The sequence below is a fragment of the Notechis scutatus genome, chromosome 6 (genome assembly GCF_049901735.1).
Source record: "Notechis scutatus isolate UNSWTSFEM ecotype Mainland chromosome 6, rNotScu1.2, whole genome shotgun sequence".
Lineage (NCBI taxonomy): Eukaryota > Metazoa > Chordata > Lepidosauria > Squamata > Elapidae > Notechis > Notechis scutatus.
Genome location: NC_142014.1, coordinates 21,739,693 through 21,760,203, shown reverse-complemented (window position 1 = coordinate 21,760,203; position 20,511 = coordinate 21,739,693). Strand labels below are relative to the sequence as shown.

The window sequence follows — 20,511 nt, the reverse complement described above, 5'->3', positions numbered from 1 at the left end:
ACCTGCATGTGCGCGGAGGAGCACCAGAAACCGGAAGAGCAGCTCCCCGGTGCGCGCACTGGGAACCGCCAGAAACCGAAAGGTGGTGGCCAGTGCATATGCGCGCATGGGGAAACTGAGCTTCCGGTTTCTGGCATGTGCATGCGTGATGGCCACCTGGTTTTCTGGTTTCTGGCATGCATGCATGCACACAGACCAGCTGGCTGGCACACATGTGTGCACACCGGGAGCTGAGCTTCTGGTTTCCAGCACTCCCATGTGTGAGAAGACTAGCTGGCTGGCATGCATGCATGACTCGGAACCTGGAAGAGCAATGGGCGACGGCTGGTGTGCCCAAAGAGATGGGTCTGCGTGATACTTCCGGCGTGCATGCCATAGGTTCGCCATCACGGACCTAGATTCTGGTCATGTGACCATGGGGATGCCACAATACAGGAAAACCAAACTAACTGCACAACTCAGTGAGCAAAACTCAGATTTTACCTTCCGGTTTCGTTAGAATAAGTTATTCCTTTTTCTTCCTTTGCATTGTCTTTGCTTGCTTAATGGAGCTTTGTTGCTTCAGTTTCAAAGCACTGAAGTGAGAATCTGTGGTAAGACAGGGATGGGGCTTACTTCTGGCCTTATTCCCCACCCATCCCGGTTTGGAATTCTGCTGGCTGCTGGGTAGGATTACTTTGCAAAACTGAGCAGCAAAGAAAGAAGCAGGGAAATAGAGAGATGGAGATGGCATGCTCCAATGATAAAAATGGAAAAACAAGATCAGAGGGCCTTTACATGTCAATCCCCAACTCTTCCCATAATTTGAGGAGTCCCAACACATTGGGAAGACACCAAGCGGGGTCTGGATTGAAGAAGCTCTTTGGGGCTCCAAGCTGTCTTTCCATCTGGTTTCTTGGATGTCATCACCTTTCCCTTCAACTATGTAGCCTTCAAGTCTCTTGATGACTTTGAGAGTGACCAAGATCCTTTAGGTATTCATGTATGAGGAGAGGGGAATCTGTGCATATTTATCCTGGAGAAAAGTGGACCAAGGGGAACTTGATAGACTTGGATACGAGTTCCATATTGTCACAACTAAAGATTAGTCAAGCCAAAATAACAAGCCAATTATGACAACCCCCTCACAACCATGGAAAAGGCAGGGTTTTAGAACAATGGACTTCAAACTTGTAAAGTTTAAGACTTGTGGACTTCAACTCCCAGGATTCCTGAGCTAACATGACTGGAGCAGGAATTCTGGGAGTTGAAGTCCACAAGTCTTAAAGCTGTCAATTTTGAAGACCCCTGTTTTAGAATAACCACAAGTGTAAAATATTGTATATTATAGATGTACAGTATATTGGTTTAGTCTTGCTTCAATATAATAGCTTCCATGTTCTCTTGCTCCCAATTTGAAATACTGCAATTTGGTGACGTGATAAAAATTCAGCTATCCTTTTTCAGTCCATCTGAGAACAATTGTTTTAATGACTTCCTGGTAACAGGAAACTGTGGTTGAACCATTTAGACTGCAGGTGCCTTTTTCAGTGCTCAATGGTTGTGAAAGTAATCCAAAGAACTCTGATTTGGAGCTCAAAAAATTCTTCTCTCCAGGATGTTAAACCCACATCCCGGTACCTTTCAGATGATTCTGTGGGACCTATATCTTTAAACAAGATTTTTAAACATTAATTTGTGTTCACAGATAATCTTATGGGTCACAGTACAGTTATGCTTCACCTGTGCACTTCTCACAAACGTAAAGGAAATTTTAAGTGAAACTGAAAACTGAATACAATATATTCTTCTTGTAAATGGCAGAAAATGGAAGGGGTTCCTGGAATTAGAAAAAGCTAAAGGCACCCTTGAACTGAGCTCAGTGGCATGGACATGTTTTCTTGGCAAAGTGATAAGAGATTATTTACTACCATCTGCTTTTGGGAATTTTCTGGTGGTCTCTAATTTAACCATTAGCCAGGTTCAGCCCCAAGTCATAGACAGAGATATTCAGAAACCATGCTGAAGTCTAATCCTTTTGTCTGGTAGTTGAAGTCCACAAGTCTCAAAGTTGCCAAGTTTGGAGATCCCTGTATTAAGAGCTGTTTTGATGGATGTAGAAGGAGGTGAAGACAAACATCCAGACTTGTGGTTGTTAAAGGTTACAACCTCCAGACACAATTTTAGGCCATCTTCAAGAACAAGGCTTATGTTTGTGGAAATGTATAATTCTGGCTAACTGTTTTCCAACAGGCCTTCTGTGATCAGCCTCACACAGAATGACTTTCAATTCACTTTCTACTATTTCAAAGGCATGTTAGCTCACTCTCTCCCACACAACTGGCAGTGGCACACCCACCACGCCCATGCATAAGCACTAAAATTAGCCAGGAAATCATTTGTACAGAACTCAAATCTCAGTACAGCTACATGCAATTTAAAAGATGAATCCGCCAAGAATTCCTTGTTTGCCTTCATTAAAACCAAGATCAAATGAACAGGAGGTGACAAAAGATCAGAAGTTTGTCAAGACCTTGTTCATCTAACATAGGGTGTCAAACTGGATTTCTTCAAGGGCCGGATCAGCATGGTACTTCTCCACAGACTGGACCGGGGGGCGGGGTGGGGGAGGAAGTGACAGGATGGACGCCTCCTGAAGCACTCTGCTGGCCAAAATGGGCCATGGGGGTGCTGCATGTGGCCCCCCCATGCCCCATTTTGGCCAGCAGAGTGCTTCAGGAGGCCATCCAGGCAGAAAACAGGCTACACCCCACCCCATGCCCCATTTTGGCTACCAGAGGCACCACGGGCCGGTCCTTTACTATTTCCAGGCCGGCCCCATGGACTAGATTTAAGAACCCTGCGGGCCTGATTTGGCCTGCAGGCCTTGAGTTTGACACCCGTGATCTAACACATTTTATTAAAAGTCATAGTCGGAAAGGATGTTACCAAACTCCTCCTGAGGTAAAGCTCCAATGGAAGAAGAAAAAAAAAGTCTTAAATTGTGTAATTTATGTAAATGCAAGTGCTTATTCTTGGTTGGCTTAATCATAATTTCATCATCTTCCCAGCAAATACTGTAACCTAACTCTTCATATGAAGCCGGCCTACGTCTTCCATAAGTTGACAATTCGCCATATTAAGGAGGTCTATAAAAGAAACTATAAACTTGATTGGTTTAATGTTAATGAGAATAATAATTCATGATGGATTATAGGTTTCCCAATCACATTAATATTTAATAACAAGCTTTCTATTATTCAGCATCACATACAACCTTTGTGAGGCCATCATAAAACCTCATTACAAAATAAACAATATTACTACAGAAGTACAATGTTTGGAAGAGCTAACTAGCAAAGATATATTACTTCACTGAGTGATGTGGCATCTTAAATATGAACAGATTTATTATGTTATGACTTATGCTATGGTGAACCTTTACGTAATGAAATGAAACATCTCTTTACTGCACAAATGAAACTTCAGAGAAGGACAAATGTTCAAAAAAGAATTTGGCAACAATTCATAAAATTGTAAAAAAAAAAAAAAGCTATGTGTTTTGTGATGACGAGATTGAAACATGTTTGCTTTAAGTACTGAATGGCGAAGAACTTTCACATTCATAAATCTAACATTAAAAGCCAATAATGTTTATAGTTTCTTTTATAGCCCTCCAATGTACAGTATGATGGACTCATAGGCTGAGTGGCTTACTCTCTCAAAATTATGGGGAAGATTTGAAGCCACACCTTTGGGCACAACAACTGTCATAACATGGAGGGAATTATCACCTACTTACAAATGCTGCCAAACAATTTTCTGTCAAAAACAAAGGATAAATGGCGTAGGGTAAAATTTAAGATTTCCTACACAAGTATGTTCACCTAGATACAGATTAAGATCTTGCATCATGCAAATAAGTCCTTATTTAAGAGGCTTACTGAAACAAACATATGTTTGTTGGAAGAAATGCACAATATGGTCAATGAAAGAAAGATTTAAGTTATGTGGTTCAACCTCATAAAAAGATTAACAGTTCTAAGTACACATAGTTTTGTTGCAGTCAAATATAGCCTAGGTATTCATAATGCTTATTGAAAAAATGATATAACTTGATTTTTTTTCTTTGATGACCTTTGGAAAGTGGACTTTCTAGATTGATATGGTTGCTCTTTCTTTCTTTCCTTTATTATTTTTGTAAATAACTCAAGGTGGCGAACATATCCAACACATCTTCCTCCTTCCTATTTTCACCATAACAACAACCCTGCAAGCTGAATTGGGCTGAGACAAAGACATTTCAAAGTCACCAGCTGGTTCTCGAGACTAACGTGGGACTTGAACTCATGATCTCCCACTTTCTAGCCTGGTGCCTTTACCACTAGGCCAAACTGGCTCTCCGTTTCTTCACAAAATTGTGGGAAGAAACATCCAGAAGGAGAGCCTGCAGAACACTAGCAACAGACTGTGAGAAAGTCAACTGAGTGTTGAATAAAATTCCTCAGCCATGATCATTTCTATGCAATTCAATGGAGCTTTTCAATGGATTTTACTTAGCTCTTGGAAGCCTTTTAAAATCTCAGTTCAAAAGTAACATTCCAACACAGTGTCTCTGAACCTCAACAACCACAAGATGTGTGGACGTCAACTCCCAGAATTCCCAGGCAGGATGCCCATTGGCCAAGAGCTCTGCGGATTCCTTAAAAGGAATTTCAGTTCTTTCAGTCAGAGGAAGAAAAGAAAATGATTTACCCTTAATCTTGGTGAATCATAAAATCGAATTCATCTTCCTTTAGGAGAGTTTCCTTCAGAATTATTCCCTGTTTCCTTCAGAATTATTTCCTTGTAACTTAGCTTGCAGCCAACAATGTGCAAATCTCATTTTCTGGAGGAAACTTATGATCTTTGATTAGATCCTGGATTGGCCTGATTTTCAGAGTCTTTTTCAATCTGGCTATATGAGAATTTTAAGTTCTCTGTAGATGCTCACAGTAATGCTTAATGCAACAAAGAAACCTGTCTAGTTTTTTAAAACAAACACTACAGGTAATCAACAAGATATGACAAGTCACTTAATGAATGTTCAAAGTTATGACAGACAACCCAAAATTATATATAACACTGTTTCAAAATTACAATGTTAAAGTGCCCCTGTGGTCACTTGCCCTTATGGCCAACCAAAGACATGGATATGATAGGGTGCCCCATAAACATCAAAATAAATGCCTCAAAGAGCTACTACGTTGGGGCCCTGGTCTTTAGCCTTACTTCATTTAGCCACATTTCATAGAATACTTCACCATTGCAGTATATAGACTGTGCCAAAATACCCAAATTTCAAACTACAGGTTCTGTATTCACAGAACATGCTACTCCCAGATTAATCAAATCAAAACATGGCTTGGTGAAATGTGCAAACTGGGTCATATTGAAAAGAACAAGAACAACAAAACATTCAAATGTCAACTGTTTCAAAAATTATTTACGATACGAGATCAAACCCAGTAAAAGGCCAGCATGCAATACACTAACTGTACAAAGAAAATTTTAAACTTGTGAGAAAATCCTAAAGCCATGAGCAGCTAACAATTCATAGTATGAAGGGAAGAACCAGACAATCCTAATAGCTATTGATTGATAAGAATTCTGCAACCTTCTTTGGCTTCTGAAGAGTGACCAATGATCATTAGAATTATTAAAAATTGGAAGTATTAAACTTGATCCCCATGGGGTATACAATGGACATTTTTAATAGTACCTGCAAGACAGATTCTACCTCCGATTCTGAAATAATAAAAAAGTCAAAAACTAAGTGTTAAGTAAACTAGACCAAGAAAGGATAATAAGATAAGAAAGAGTCATAGCAGGCTTCGATGTCTCAGAAATAACCAAAGGTGTCTCTGGTTTGGGCATCAAAATAAAATAATGGTCAGGTTCTGCCCCTTTTCAACATGTGCCACAGGCGATGCATTTCAAAAGAGCCAAGGCTTTGCTGCACAGTCATGCTATCTTCTTCAGTGATTTGACCTCCCACCCCAGAGATATCCCTGGCAATAAGCAAGTCTTAATTACAGCATGAGGAAAGAAAAGGGGGTGGAGGTGGGAAGGGAAGCACGATTCTTTCCATAAAATTTCTTCCCAGTTACGACTTTCTAGCTTTCTAGCTACGGCTTTCTAGCTACCCGGGTACTTAATAGTGCTGTGCAACACTTTGATCCGGTCTCCAAAAAGAGCTTCAGCAAACAAAGCAAGGAATTCTGGAAAAAGTGTCACAGGCAAAGTGTCGCTTCGAAAGACTTTGGAGAGATTGAAAATGTTGAATTTGTTCGCCCTGGCAGTATTTATTAGTGATGATCGCCAAGAGACCTGCTGTTTTTCCTCATTCCAAAATGCAAGCCGTTTTCTTACTCCTTTGCTTCCCAAAAGCCAGGTATCCGCAAAGACCAATGGAATGCAGAAAGGGGTGGATATCCTGGCATGCCTTTTTTTTAAAAAAAAAATACCCCAACCTCCCCCAAAGGGCAAACTCGGCCGAAGATTTGGGGGAAAAGAAGGAAATCGATCAACCCGAAGCAAAAGGGTTGCCAGTTGGGTGGGCAATTGTTTCTTGAGAGGGCCCTGCTGGGGAAATTCCTGGGGAGGGGAGGGGAGAGGGTGAAGACGAAGGCCAAGCCCTTACCTGTTCCAGGTGGCATTGGAGCAGGCCCGCTGTTGCTGAGTCCCCCGCTCGTCCAAGGCAGCTGCCTCTCTCTTGCCCAGATCGCTGAGGCTGGGCGAACTCATGAACTTCAACCTGCGAAGAGTCCTCATGATCAATGGTGGTATTGTGCGCGGTGGCTAGAGAAACCCCATCCTCTTTACCACACACAGACACACGCAGCTGAGCCAACGGGGGCAACTTCTCCGTCTGCTGTTCAAAAGCGAAACTTAAAAAAAAAAAGAAAGAAAAAGGAAAACCAACAGGAAAGAAAAACAAAACAAAGAAAAGAGAACCAGTCTCTACAGAACAGTCCTCGGCCAGCAAGAAGTCAAAATTCTTTCATCAGAGCAATTCTGACATTCCACAGCCCGGTTAATCGGTTAATCATTGCAATAGGTTGGTGCTGCTTTCTTCAAAGGCCCTTCTTGTCCCGGCCAAGGAATCACCACGTTTCTCTCTCTTGGCCCTCAACAGATGGAGAGTCATTTAGCCCAAATGTTCCACCTGCCATAGTAAACATTGTTTTCACTGAATGCACAGATGGCTCCTCCTCCTCCTTTTGTAACAGGAGACCAAGCTGCTATGTGTGTGCGCAGGGCAAGGAGGGGGAGCTACCCACAAAATATGACGTATGGAAATTTCACAGCAAAGTTTCACAACCGCTGAAACTTTGCCACATTACAACACACGGGGTTTCCATTTTTTCCATTGGAGCAAAGAACAACTCAGCTGCTAGATAGATGCCTGAGCTGAAAGGGTGAACAAGCCTCATCTTTAACTCACCTGTTTAAAGAGACAGAGACCTCGTTTTTTTTTTTTGCAAAGCTATTCGGAAGATGTCCTATGACACAAGGGGCTTTCACTCCTCCAGGCTTCCTAAGCTGGGATGCAGATTTACAGTAAGGGTCACCTCTAAATAGGTCAAGGGACACACTTGCAAGCCGGAGCATTTCAATCACAAAAGGTGCGCTGCGCATAATTATCATCTGACTCCGAATTCCAGGCATTTTCTAAGCATTCACTTTCTTTGGTATGCAAAGCTGGAAATAAAGGATGCAGCAGGAATCCCAGTTTCTGAAACTTTCCACTTTCATGTAAACAGGAAGGCAGAGGACCAAGAAACACGCAGGGCCTACTCTATAATGTTTCTATAGAATGGGCATAAAGTTCTTAACCAGCAGCATCATTGAATATGAGCAGCCATTTGATAAGGCACCACAAAAAAGCAACAGGAGTTTCAGGATCAAACAAAATGTACATGCTGAAAAAGAACAGCCAACACTTCAGAGGTATTCAGCAGGTTCTGACCAATTTTGGAGAACTGGTAGCAGAAATTTTGAGTAGTTCGGAGAACCTGCAAATACCATCTCTGACTGGCCCTGCCCCCATCTATTCTCTGCCTCCTGAGTCCCAGCTGATCGGTTTGGTTGCCCTGCACAGGAGAACGGAGCTGGAAAGCAGGCTAGTGGGGTAGGGAAGGAATGGAGATTTTACAGTACCCGTCCCCTACCATGCCCACCAAGCCACGCCCACCACGCCACACCCACAGAACCAGTAGTAAACGTTTTTGAATCCCACCATTGCAACACTTCCATATGCACACCTCCAGGTGCAACCCTACCCTGGCACAATTTCAGAGGCAGACCTGGTTCTCTGCAGATCACAACAGAGACTGTTCGCTTTCCAGAAAATCCAAAGGATATTCCATGTTTTTTCTAGCTTCAGGTGCTACCGTTACTTCAGTGAAGAAGGATTGAATTCCTTCAGAAATTGCTGCTTTGTTCAGTGGGAAAGATCAGCATACAAACATCTTTTGTGGGTCCACATGTTAGTAAGAGAGGACAGCCAGTTGTTGGGGACACTAGTCACAATCCGCAAACCAGCCTAATGGTATTTGTTAAATGGCTGAGAATTCCCCCTTACCCTCTTGTTCGTTTTTACACAATCTGAGCTGTGACTTTTTGGTTGGAAGAGCTGTCCAAAATAACAGAAGAGGCTCCTTCCGGAAGCAGAATATTGGAGAGGCCAGATGGCCATTTGTCAAAACTGCTGTGGTTATAGACCAGGGCTGTCAATCTTGTAGCCTGCGAGCCGGGTGTGTCATGCACTGGCCACAGTCCAGGGGTGAAATTCAACCATCTCAGCCCACCTCAGGAGATGTGGTAGGGATGATTTGAATCGGTAAAAAATCACCCCTGGTTGCTGTTACTATTATACCATGTATACCAAGCCACGCCCACAGAGCCGGTAAGGACAATTTTTGAATTTCATCCCTGGGCCATAGCCATGCCCAGTTTAGCGAAGGGGAAAAAAGTCACAATACGTCATGTGCAACCGCCGTGATGACACGAGTTTGACACCCTTACTATAACCGGGGGTCCCCAAACTTGGCAACTTTAAGACTTGTGGACTTCAACTCCCAGAATTCTCCAGCCAATTCTGGGAGTTGAAGTCCACAAGTCTTAAAGTTGCCAAGTTTGGGGACCTCTGCTATAGACTATTGTAGACTAGATGATCTCAGGCAGGCTTTTGGTCAGGGAAAGCGAAGTCCCTTTGCTTTGTTTCTATCCAGTTTGTTGTTTTTACCATCATTTATTTGTTACTTGTACTTAATATATTAAATAGTGTAATTGTATTGTAAGTATGTGATGTAATATAGTTATATTTTATCTTGTTTTAGTTGTTGTGAGCCATCCAGAATCATTGGGAATCAGGTGGCACATCAAACAAACAAAGATTAAATCTCAGAGGTTGCTTTTAACTGTTAGATTTCATGAGTTTATGAGTTAAGTTTTGGAGAAATGGCAAAGAAACACCATCTTCTTGGTTGACCAAAATGTCCTAAGGCAACTCCTTCTCCTCCACTATCAAAACTTTCCTAAAGTGAAGGGCCAATTCAAATGCTTTATATTAAAACAGCCGTAACATGACTCTCTTCCTACCCAACCAGGAAATTCTCTTTGATGCTATCCTTCACTTTGACCCATTGATGCAGTAAAAGATTGGATAATGTAATGTGCCTAAGAGAAAGAAAGCAAAGTGGCGAGTATAGTAAGCCAAAATTAGCATGATGTCTGGTGATTAGATGGACAAACACCACTTCTCCATTTAGCCTACAATCTGGAGATTTCCTGGTCTATCTCCCGCTTAGTTTTTCAAAACCATCTACCACATGGAAAAGAGGTGGAGAACCAGATGGAGAAGATCCAATTATGGGTTCTTCTAGAGCAAGGGCCTTCAAACTTAGCAAGTTTTAAGACTTGTGGACTTCAACTCCCAGAATTCCTGAGCTAACATGACTGGAGGAAGAATTCTGGGAGTTGAAGTCCACAAGTCTTAAAGCTGTCAAATTTGAAGACTCCTGTTCTAGAGCACCATTAAAGGGAATTGTTCCTCATTTGCATTGGTTACTTCCTTTCTGACATTTCCAAGGAGTTTCTCTCTCCTTTTATTCTATGTCCCTTGTCTACTCGAAGAGTTTGCCGAAGACGCATCCCAGCCACTGAAAATTTCATTCAGAAAATGTTCTTCTCTACATTCAGTACCGAGATTCAACGTTCATCTATCTCACAACAAATACTTTCTCATTTCAAGTCCAGCAAGTCAGACTTTCCTCCAGGAATGACTCAGTATCTCATTTCAAGCTCATTTTTGCATCTTTAAAAAACATTGTGGTGGCAATGTTGAACTTGGACGAAAAAACAGAGGCCATGCTCTTTCTCTTGACTTTCTGTCTTTTGCTGGGTTTTTGGCAAGAGGGCAACAAAAGGTTCTGTATCTTAAGACCAAAGGTGACATGTAATTGCAACAATAAATTAATGCCTGATAATAAAACTAGCTTCCTTTATAGAATAAGGACCTTGAGCCCTAACAAAATTATTATTAAGGAAATGTAAATGGAGGAAAACACAAAATAATAAGAATGACATAAAAATGGTCTTCAACTGTTGATAAATGGATTAATTGGTAATTAATAAATTTAAATCTTACCTGTCAAATTTCTTATCTTATCAAATATTTGCACCAAGACAAGTGTGTCCAACCACACTTGGCTAATAAAGAATTCTGTTCTATTCTATTATTTGAATCTATTTGTTGTTGTCTGTCTAATTTTATAGAGCCTATTAGTTAGGATTCTTGTACTTAACCAAAGACACAACTAAGTTCTTGAGAAAAAGTGAGCAGAAATATTCAATGGTTGAGGGGGAAGGAACTGACTTGATATCTGCTGTAGTTATTAAACGCAGCAACAATAGATTTACATAATCAGATTGAAACAAGATTTACTCTATTTTTTAAAAAAATCAAATCTGTATGAACAAGAAAGCACAAGACAAATTAGTCATCTAGTGGGAGGTTGCATTTTGGGGAAGAGGCATGGCCATGGTTTTTAGCTTCTACGATGAGATCAGTGAGAAGAGACAGGATTGATATTTTAGACTGTTCTTCCTCACTTTTAAAAAAGAAATAGAGGCATTAATGCCCTGGATGTGCCTAATCACTTCCCATTTCTGCCTAAAAATCACCTCAAGTATTTTTGCATAGGAAGAAATCCTAGATCAGAAGGGGTTTTGAAGGTCATCTAGCCCAAACACCTGTGGGACATAAATACTCAAATTGTGTTTCATCTTGGCTTGCAAGGGCTGGAAATATGAACTTGAATGGCTGAAATGTCATGGGGTACATTTCATCCGTTGAATAGAGATTACCCAATCTTGCGTGAACAAAATTCAGGCTCCTAATCTGGCAGATTTTTGCTTAGGTCATTTTCACCTACTGCCATACAGTCTTCTAAACCAGAGGTCGGCAACCTGAAACACTCAAAGAGCCACAAAGGTCCTAACCAGAAGCTCCCTACCCCGGTTCAATTCTGGAGCTGACTGGAAGTCCAGTTTCCCCACTATAGAGTCTCCTCCTAGCGTGGTGTCCGTTTTCCTCTGCCTGTCCTAACCAAAAGCCCTATCAACTGTGGAGCCAACTGTGACAGGGAGCCACAGCAGAGGGATGAAAGAGCCACATGCGGCTCCAGAGCCGCAGGTTGCCAACCCCTGTTCTAAACAATCTAATCCTGTTTATGAGGATGAAGGATCAATGAGATATTTCTCATGGCCATGTCCTTATCTCAGCCAAGAACCAAGGCTGCCTTCTTTCTGTCATTAAAGATTCTGTAAAACTCAAAGCTCTGCAGATTTTTCCACAGTTGTCCTTAATTTTAATTCAGAGCTCTTTTAAATGTTGTAAAGTACAGCAGATCCTCCAGGTCAAGGAGAGCTGCTAAGTGAAGATCCAATGGGTAGTAGCTTTGGAGTAAATATCCCATCTTCCTGAATCACCCAGGGCTTCTAATTCCAGTTCAGCCTCATGCAAAGAACAGAATCCTTCACCTGGAGGGGCTCCTTCCTATCTTAAGCTGTCCTTTGATGTCATTTAAGCTTCTTTTCTTTCCTCTGGTTCTGACTTATTCTTGGTGCTGACTCTCTCCCACAATATTCCCCATGGCTTTCAAAGGGAATATGAGCAGGCTTATTTCTCTCCATCACAGATGGCACCCTGGACTTCCTCTGGCTTGCTTTTAAAAAAATAAAAAATAAGATATTTCGACACAGTTCATAATTTACCCCAGGTCACTGATACTGATTTAGCAGAAGCTAAGCAGGATGTACTGTGGTTTCTACTTGGAGGGGCAACTATCAGAAATTCCAGGTCTGAAAATTAGACTGGGAAGTTAAAGGAACAACCAGGAAGAAGGCAAAACCAAACTGCTTGTATACTGTTCCCAATAAAACTGCATAGATGTGGAGATGAAGTCAACAAAACAGTATTTCTCAAACACTGGCAAATTTTAACATGTGTGAACTTCAAATCCCAGTATCCCAAACTAGCATACTGGGCAGAATTATACTGTCTTTCAGCTAACTTTTCCAACACAGCTTCTTTCCCTTAATTTCCTCCTCCTTTTTAAAAACAAAAATAATGAACATGAATGCATCAAAACCAGGCTCAATTTTTAAATGGATTCAGAGGATATTATCATGCTTGTTCACACAAACAGTGAAAATACTGACAGTACTGTGGAAATAGTGATTGTTTGGGGGGGGGGAAAGGCTTGCAATTTTTGCATAGGAAAAATCAGCACTGTCCTTAGACAAGGATTCTTTATAAATATTTTTAGAACCTGTTTTAGAACCCCAACAGCAGCGCTGAATTGCAGTAGATATGGACAAAACCTAATCACTTAAGAACTGGGTAGGTTTGGAATTATTTATTTGTGTGATCTGAGTCGGACATACAATTGGCACCCAGTCCGAACTGAGCATTCCATGTATTGAATGGTATTATGTGTGTGTGTATATATATCACAACTTGTTTAAAATAAGTCTATTTATTTTTCTTAATTATGAGAAGCCTGGGCATCTACAGGGGGAATTCACTGACAGTGTAGTAATGAGACAATGTAAGTTTTGCATTAATTGTACATGCTCAAGGATTTGTGTGCATGCATGAAAGAAGTGACTGTGTATAGTTACAGTGCAAAGCCATGAATCCTGCAGAGACTATGAACTCGAAAAAGAGCAGGAGGGATACACACAGGAATAGGATGAAATTCATGAAAATGTATCTACCACCTTGCAAATGTTGATCATCTTACCCTGAGGTATGCCACTGATGGCATGGTATGCAGTGGTGCTGTGCTGCAGATATTTATTAATATTTATTTCCAAATATCCTGCTTAGCTTATCAGACAAGCCAAGGCTACTTGCTACAGAACTCAGCTATAAACTTATAGCAATGCCCAATGTCATATTTACACAAGTCAACACACCTACCTGAATATTTGGCTATGTATTTCACTTCAGCCAGTTTTGTTCCTCTTGCCCCTGATTATCTTTCTTTCTTTTTTCTTCCGGATATAAAACCAAGATATGCAAAGGATGACCTAACACCAAATGCAGGGACAATCCCTCACATACTTGGAAACTTAAAGCAAAGGTTACTCCAATTGTAATGCCTGGTTATGCCCCTAGGCTTCACTAAAATGCAGGAAGGTTGTCAGATCTCCCCTGTCAATATCTACATCACCATTGGAGGGCAGCAAAGGTCAACCTGAGATGAGTAAGTTGTTACTGCCCTCTGGTGTTCACCTGTGGTTTTAATGGCTCAGATCTGATGCCTTCCAATAGCTTCATTGAAATACAAAGTGAAACAAAGACTTGCAAATCAGTTTGAAAAGAACATTCCCTTCCTGAATCATCCTATTCCTTTTCCTTCCAAAACCCATATAATTTGTTATCTAAACTAAATCTGTTGAGTATTACCCAAGGTCATTAGTAACACCAAAAGTTATCAGATATCCATCTTAAAACTTTCTTGTTGAAAATGGCTCCCTCTACTGAGAAAAAGGTTTATCTGAAAAACATGTCACAAGAAATAACATATCTGAATTGTCATATGGTATTTACAGTATGGAGATACAGTGATTTAGTATATGTTCTTAACGTGCTAAATGCCTTATCACCACATGACTACATTTAAAAATATATATTGTTATGGGCAGGGGTGGGTTTCAAAAATCCCAACAACCAGTTATCTGGCCAGTTGCTAGGTGGGCGTGGCCATGGTGGGCGTGGCCTACCAGAACTTCCGAGAGGGCGATTTTTCACCTTCCCCAGCGTCCGGAGGCTTCCCTTCGGGCCTCTGGGAGACTGAAAACAGCCTCCTCTGGGCTCTGAAGGGCCTCCGGAAGCTGGAAACAGGTCCGTTTCCAGACTTCTGGAAGGGCCGTTTTTCGCCCTTCCAGAGTCTCTGCATAGACCCTGCACTTACCTGCATCCAAAATGGGCCACGTGGAGACTCCTGGGAGAGGACGGGTGAGGCGGGCGGTTCAACTACCGGTTTGGCGAACCAGATGTAAATTTAACATCCGGTTTGCCTGAACCGGCCCAATCCCATCCCTGACTATGAGCTATTTTGCTGCTATGCAATAGCAGTTAAAATTTCACTATAATATAAACAATATGCTATATATCACCTTAATACAAAAAAGGTAGAATTTTGATGGCAATGTCATGCCCACTTTCTTGCATTTTTTTGACCTCCTTCTGTGGACAACCTGCCATTGAAATAAGAATTCTGAATCACAAAATTCATTTCTGAAATCTTAAGGCCTAGTCAAATATATAAGTCAAATGATGAAGCAGACAGCCATTAATCCTTCCTGTGGTTATCAAGCCTGCAAAATCCCAACTACAGTTGCACGCAAATATCTTCTGAGGTCATATCCATTCAAATGACCTGGAAGCAGATAGTTCTTCTGTGAAAAATAGAACTTCAAGTACAATTTGAGCTTGAAATATCCAAAAGCTTCTAAAGTGGAATGCTCAACAATTATGGAGAGATCATTTAACCATTTAACCTCAACCACAGAAGCTCAAAGAGGGACTTGGGGCCATCATTATTAAGGCAACCTGCTCCACAAGGTCATAGTAGGGATAAAATGCAGAAAGATCTCCACATAAAACCATTTTAGGATTCTAAAAAAAAAAAGTTGTTGTTGTTGATGATATCCATAATGGCAATATGGATACTTTGCGATTATCAGTGACATTAAGAACCTGACTGCATGACAGGACTGTCCCCTGCCAGTGAACATCACTAGAAAGACACCAAATGATTATGCTTGATACTGGGGGAAGGGGGAAGAGTAGAGGGATAAAATTGAGAGACTATTATGTGCTAGCAACTAGTAGGATAAGAACCTCATGGGAATCCCCTCCTGAGGTTGTAAGAGGAGAGAGAGAGAGAAGAAAACTTTGGTTTCTTGTTAGCCCTTCCAGGTAGCTCAGAGAACAAAAGCAAAGATATGAATAGTAAAGCTACTTTTATTATAGGGTTAGACTAACAAAATGTGGCAGTCTGAACGCCTTTCCTCCCCCCAGTTCTTCCTTTATCTTCAAGAGAACTTGGGAGTGTCAAGACTGACACTGTCAAGATGCTTTCTCAAACTACATTTCTGCTCTGGGCTCAGATTTCTTTTATTGGACTGTCATCTTGGTTGTGGCTTTTCCCCCTGTTCCTCGGGGTTATTCTCACAACCCACTACATGGCCTGAGAGCTTCTTTTTTCTTAACAGATCAAGCAGAAATGGCCATGGTGGCTCTGAGGTTATGGTTAGTTTCTTCCTGTTCCTCGAGGTCATTCTCACAACCTATTACATGGCCAGAGAGCTTTTCTATTCTCTATCAGCCCAAGCATAAATGGCCATGGTGGCTCAGAGCTTGTGGTCAGATGAATGGGGAATGGTCCTACAGCAGGCCAGTGGGACCTCCTTCAGGCCCCACCTCCATGCAAATCAAGATTGCAGTTTCCTATGGAAAAGCCCACTTTCCCACTGAACCATTTGAATCTGGCTTTAACTGCTGTCAAGAGGGAAGCTCCATTATTAACAGGACATCTTCCTTCAGAAACAGTCAGCAGGCCATCTCATCAGGATACAGTTGGTGTGTGAATCACACTTGTGAATTTCCTCCTAGTTGATGTTCCAGCTGAGTCTTAGCTCTACTGCTCATAGGTAAAGATGTGTTTTACCTATGCTCATATTTAAAGATAAGCTCATACGTCTTCCTTAAAAACATGGAAGGAAAAATAGAGGATTATCCCCCTCACATCCTTGTCTCCTACAGGAGAAAAGGTCAGGGATGTCAAACTCGATTTCATTGAGGGCTGCACCAGGGTTGCATTTGACCTTGGGGGAGGGGAACAAGGGTGGATGTGGCTCCCTCGAGCTCCATTTTGGTCCGCAAAAGCTTCCTGCAGCCCTCTGCCAGCAAAAATGGAGCTCAGGGAGGGGGCACATGCAGCCCTCCTGAGCTAAGTTTTCACTGGCTGAGGCACCGTGGGCCGGTCCCTCGCTGTTTCCAGGGCAACCCCGTGGGCCAGATCTAAGCACCATGCGGGCTGTATCTGGCCCACAGGCCTTGAGTTTGACATTTCTGGCGTAGATGATGCAAATAGATATTATTGTCCAAATAATCATAATTTCATGGCAGAAGGGAAGGAGGCCAATTTCTTCACCCCCCACAAGCCTCCCGCAAAAAAATGTCAGCTTTGGAAGCCATATTCTATGCTGCCACATAGCCTGAGAAAGTGGGAGGGGGTGATTTCAACTGAGTAGTTCTAAGTAGACAAAATAAAATTCTTTTCTTAGTTCAAGGTGATTAAGTGTGGCGCAGCAGAGAAAATGTGATGTGATGATGGGAGAAAAGGGGATGGATTGTAGGTTGGGACATTGTGGGAAACTTTAGTTTCGAGATTCCACAGGTGTGCCAGGTGCTATTCTAATAAAGGTACTTTTGAGATTATGCTTGCCTCCGAGTTACTGATTGGAATGAAGGCTTGTTGGAACACTGACAGGGACCCTAATCAAGGTCAGATTCTGGCCACATCAATGCCATATAACCATGGAAACCATAATAGGACATTTTTTTAAAGAAATCCTGTATTTGTCAAATCAACAAGGAATCATGCAATCGCTTCAAGTAAACAGAGTCTGTCTCTGAGATTATAATGTATTTCTTATCTTGAAGAACTACCTTCTACTAGGAACTGCTTTCACTCAAACTGAAGTTTTGGGGAAAAAGGGAGGGTTACATCTAGTACAGGTAGTCCTCAACTTACAGCAATTCATTTAGTGACCGTTCAAAGTTACAACGGTACTGAAAAAAGTGATTTATGACCATTGTTCACACTCACGACCGCTGCAGCATCCCCATGATCACGAGATTTGCATTTAGATGCTTAACAAATGGTTCATATTTATGACGGCTGCAGTGTCCTGGTGAGGTCATGCGATCCTCTTTTGCGATCTTCTGACAAGCAAAGTTGATGGGGAAGCCAGATTCATTTAACAACTGCGTTAACTAAATTAACAGACGCAGTGGTTCACTTAATACATGCGGCAGGAAAATGTAAAATGGGGCAAATATTGTAAAATGGGGTTAATATTCACTTAGCAATTTTTTTCACTAACAACACACATTTTGGGCTCAACTGTGATTGTAAGTTGAAGATTATCTGCAGCAGATCAAAGTTCATGTTCTGAAGGATGCGGAAGAAACTTGGGCCAGCATGGATTCGGCGTGGTCTACCCAATGCGAAGAGGAAAACATCAGGGCAGCATGGATTCGGCCTGGTCTACCCAATGTGAAGAAGAAACATGCCAGCAGTTTGGAAAGTGGGGTCAAGCTGGACACGCCCACCCAGTTGGCCACGCCTCCCCGGTCCGCCGAGGTCAACCATAGCCCAATGAAATTGAGTTTGACACCCCTGACCAAGACTATAAGGTACAGCAAACAGCCTCCGAACACTGACAAGGAACATACCTGCTGAGGGTTGCAGAAGAAGTGGAATAGAAGTGGGCGAAATAATGGGGTTTTTCTCTCATGTGCCTCTTCTCTTCCCTTTTCTGTGGGTCAGAAATGGAGGATGCTGTCCACTGATGAAAACTGCACAAGTGATGTTGGAGAAAGAGCTCTGCAGATTTTCAAAAAAATTACATAAAACTATGAAGTCTCCTTTCAGCTAAGCTTGACTCTTACTGACTTTATGGAAAACCCCATTTAGTCTTCTTTAAAAAAATGATTGCTTTTTTTCTGGCATATGTTGCTTGCTTACTCCTTGTCTAGCCTGGATTTCTATGTGTGGTCTCCCATTCAAATGCTAGCCCAACCCAACCCTACTTAGCTTTTGAGACTAGGGAAATCACTTAGGTGCAGTTCACACAAAGTAACAGTTTGCATTTGTACTGACACACAATTTTTAGAGCCCAGCATTAACCGCAGCATAATTAATGAAACAATTAGGAGGAAACGGCTGGGCTAAAATGGCAGAAAAGTTGCGGCAAAATGTTTTATTACCTGTAAATTAAATACAGATCAAGGAAACCTTTAAATGACCCAACACTGGGAATCAATTTCACCCAGACAAGCAGTGAAGGTGCGGCCAGCTAGTTGCTTTAAACTATTTTAAACTAGCATGCTTTGGGAAGAGGGAATGTATAAGAAAATAAATAATCAAAGTTAGCTTTCGCTCTCCACGTTATTCTGAGCATCTGAAAAGAAAATTGGGATAAATAGCTGCCTTCTCTTGGAATACAGAACTTCTCATCCATTTAAAAGATTATTAAAAAATACTTCTATTCCTGGATCAAGTTTACAATGACCAATTATCTCATTTCTTCTAATTCGGATTTGCAGACAGGCCTCTTGGCAAATGGATGGGAAGGGCTGAGGCAGGAGTGATTCCCTGTGTAGAAGAAGGCACAGAATACAAAACGGCAGCAGGAAACAGTGGCTAAAAGACTTCCGCTCTTTCCTTGCAAGAGGCCATACTTCTGGCCTGTATGTTCTGTTGTCCCCAAAACTTGCTTGGTGTCGAAGCCGATAAGTCACTGGACACAAGGTGTGGTACAAAATTACGCTTTTATTTTGGTGCCAAGATATAAGCACCCTGGTCCGAAAGTTAACCAAAGGGCCTCAATGAGAATCTTACAGCAATTTTTATAGTCAAGGGGTGGTTGCATTCAACCTTTGCCCTTCCCCTAATAATGCATGCATAACAGATAATATTGATTGGTTATTTGGATCTCAGCCCCTTACATAGCTAAATGTCGCGTCACCTGTGTTTCACCGCAGGTCATGGGTATCTTGCAAAGTGTCCTAGTTTCATGTGCCAGCTATGTGGTTTTTGGGGGTTTTCATATAAGCAAGCTATTCTTGGGCCTAATATCCTGGCTAGTGGTTTAAGGTGCTAACTTCTATCTCGCTAAGAATGTGCGGTTCCAACCCCTTTCCTATTGCGGAGCAGCTCAAGGTAGCTCCCTCACTCCCTGCGACCCCCCCCTCCTCCCACAGAGAAAAGTAAAAGCAGTTTTAAATCTTTGTCTGAGGCAGCACCCCCCACCCCCGCGATCCCCCTCCTTCTGCAGAGAGAGAGAAGACAGGAAGGAGCAAGGCTGCTTAAGGCACAGAAATGAAGACAAGAGAAAATGTTTTTTATCAGAATTCATGTTCCTCGCTCTCGTGTCCATTCCACCCATACCTGGGTCCTAGCTCCACATATGACCCTTCCTCTGATCCCCAGGGCCTCCTCTTTATATACATTCCATCATCTGATCCTTCAGTTCCTTATAATTAGGAGAAAAAGGGGAGAAAAGAAGGCCCAGAGCATTTAAGCAAAGATATTATTAACATTTTTGCATGACCATCCCCTAAATTCTGCATAAAGCTGAGTTCTGCTTTTGAGTTAGGCCAATGTTTTCAACCTTGGCAGCTTGAAGATGTGTGGACTTCAACTCCCAGAATTTCACAACCAGCCATGCTGACTGGGGAATTCTGGGAGTTGAAGTCCACTCATCTTCAGGCTGCTATGGTGGAGAGAAACACCGAGTTAGGCCAAATAAGCACATTTTCCAGAGTCCCTTCGGCGCCTGTCTATTATGGGAAAAGGCTGGGTAATGAACCCAATTCTCTCCAGGGATGCCTTAGATCAGGGGTGTCAAACTGGATTTCTGTGAGGGCCGGATCAGCATTGTACTTCCTCTCCGCAGGCCGGACGGGGGGTAGGTGGGACAGAAAGGCAAAACTGGCCAAAACAGGGTGCAGGGTGGGGGTGGCACCCCCCGTGCCCCATTTTGGCTGCCAGAAACACCGTGGGGCTGGTCCTTTGCTATTTCCAGGAGGGCCCCGTGGGCCAGATTTAAGCACCCTATGGGCTGGATCTGGCCCTCAGGTCTTAAGTTTGACACCTCTGCCCTAGATAGGGATGGGGGATG

General features: G+C 42.2%; 1 protein-coding gene across 4 annotated transcripts in view; it reads right to left on the bottom strand.

Moving 5' to 3' along the window:
• PRR5 (proline rich 5) overlaps window positions 1-20,511 on the bottom strand; it is an 84,137-nt gene that overhangs the window by 37,965 nt on the left and 25,661 nt on the right. The window contains exon 2 of one of the 4 annotated variants that reach the window (XM_087969484.1): window positions 6,662-6,775. The exons of 1 other annotated variant lie outside the window; for it this stretch is intronic. In XM_087969484.1, coding sequence (XP_087825610.1) covers window positions 6,662-6,765 — 104 coding nt within the window. In that variant the 5' untranslated portion in view covers window positions 6,766-6,775. Of the gene's footprint in view, window positions 1-6,661; window positions 7,840-20,511 lie in introns of those variants that run through there. 2 more of the 4 variants (XM_087969483.1, XM_026677611.2) reach the window with 2 other exon arrangements.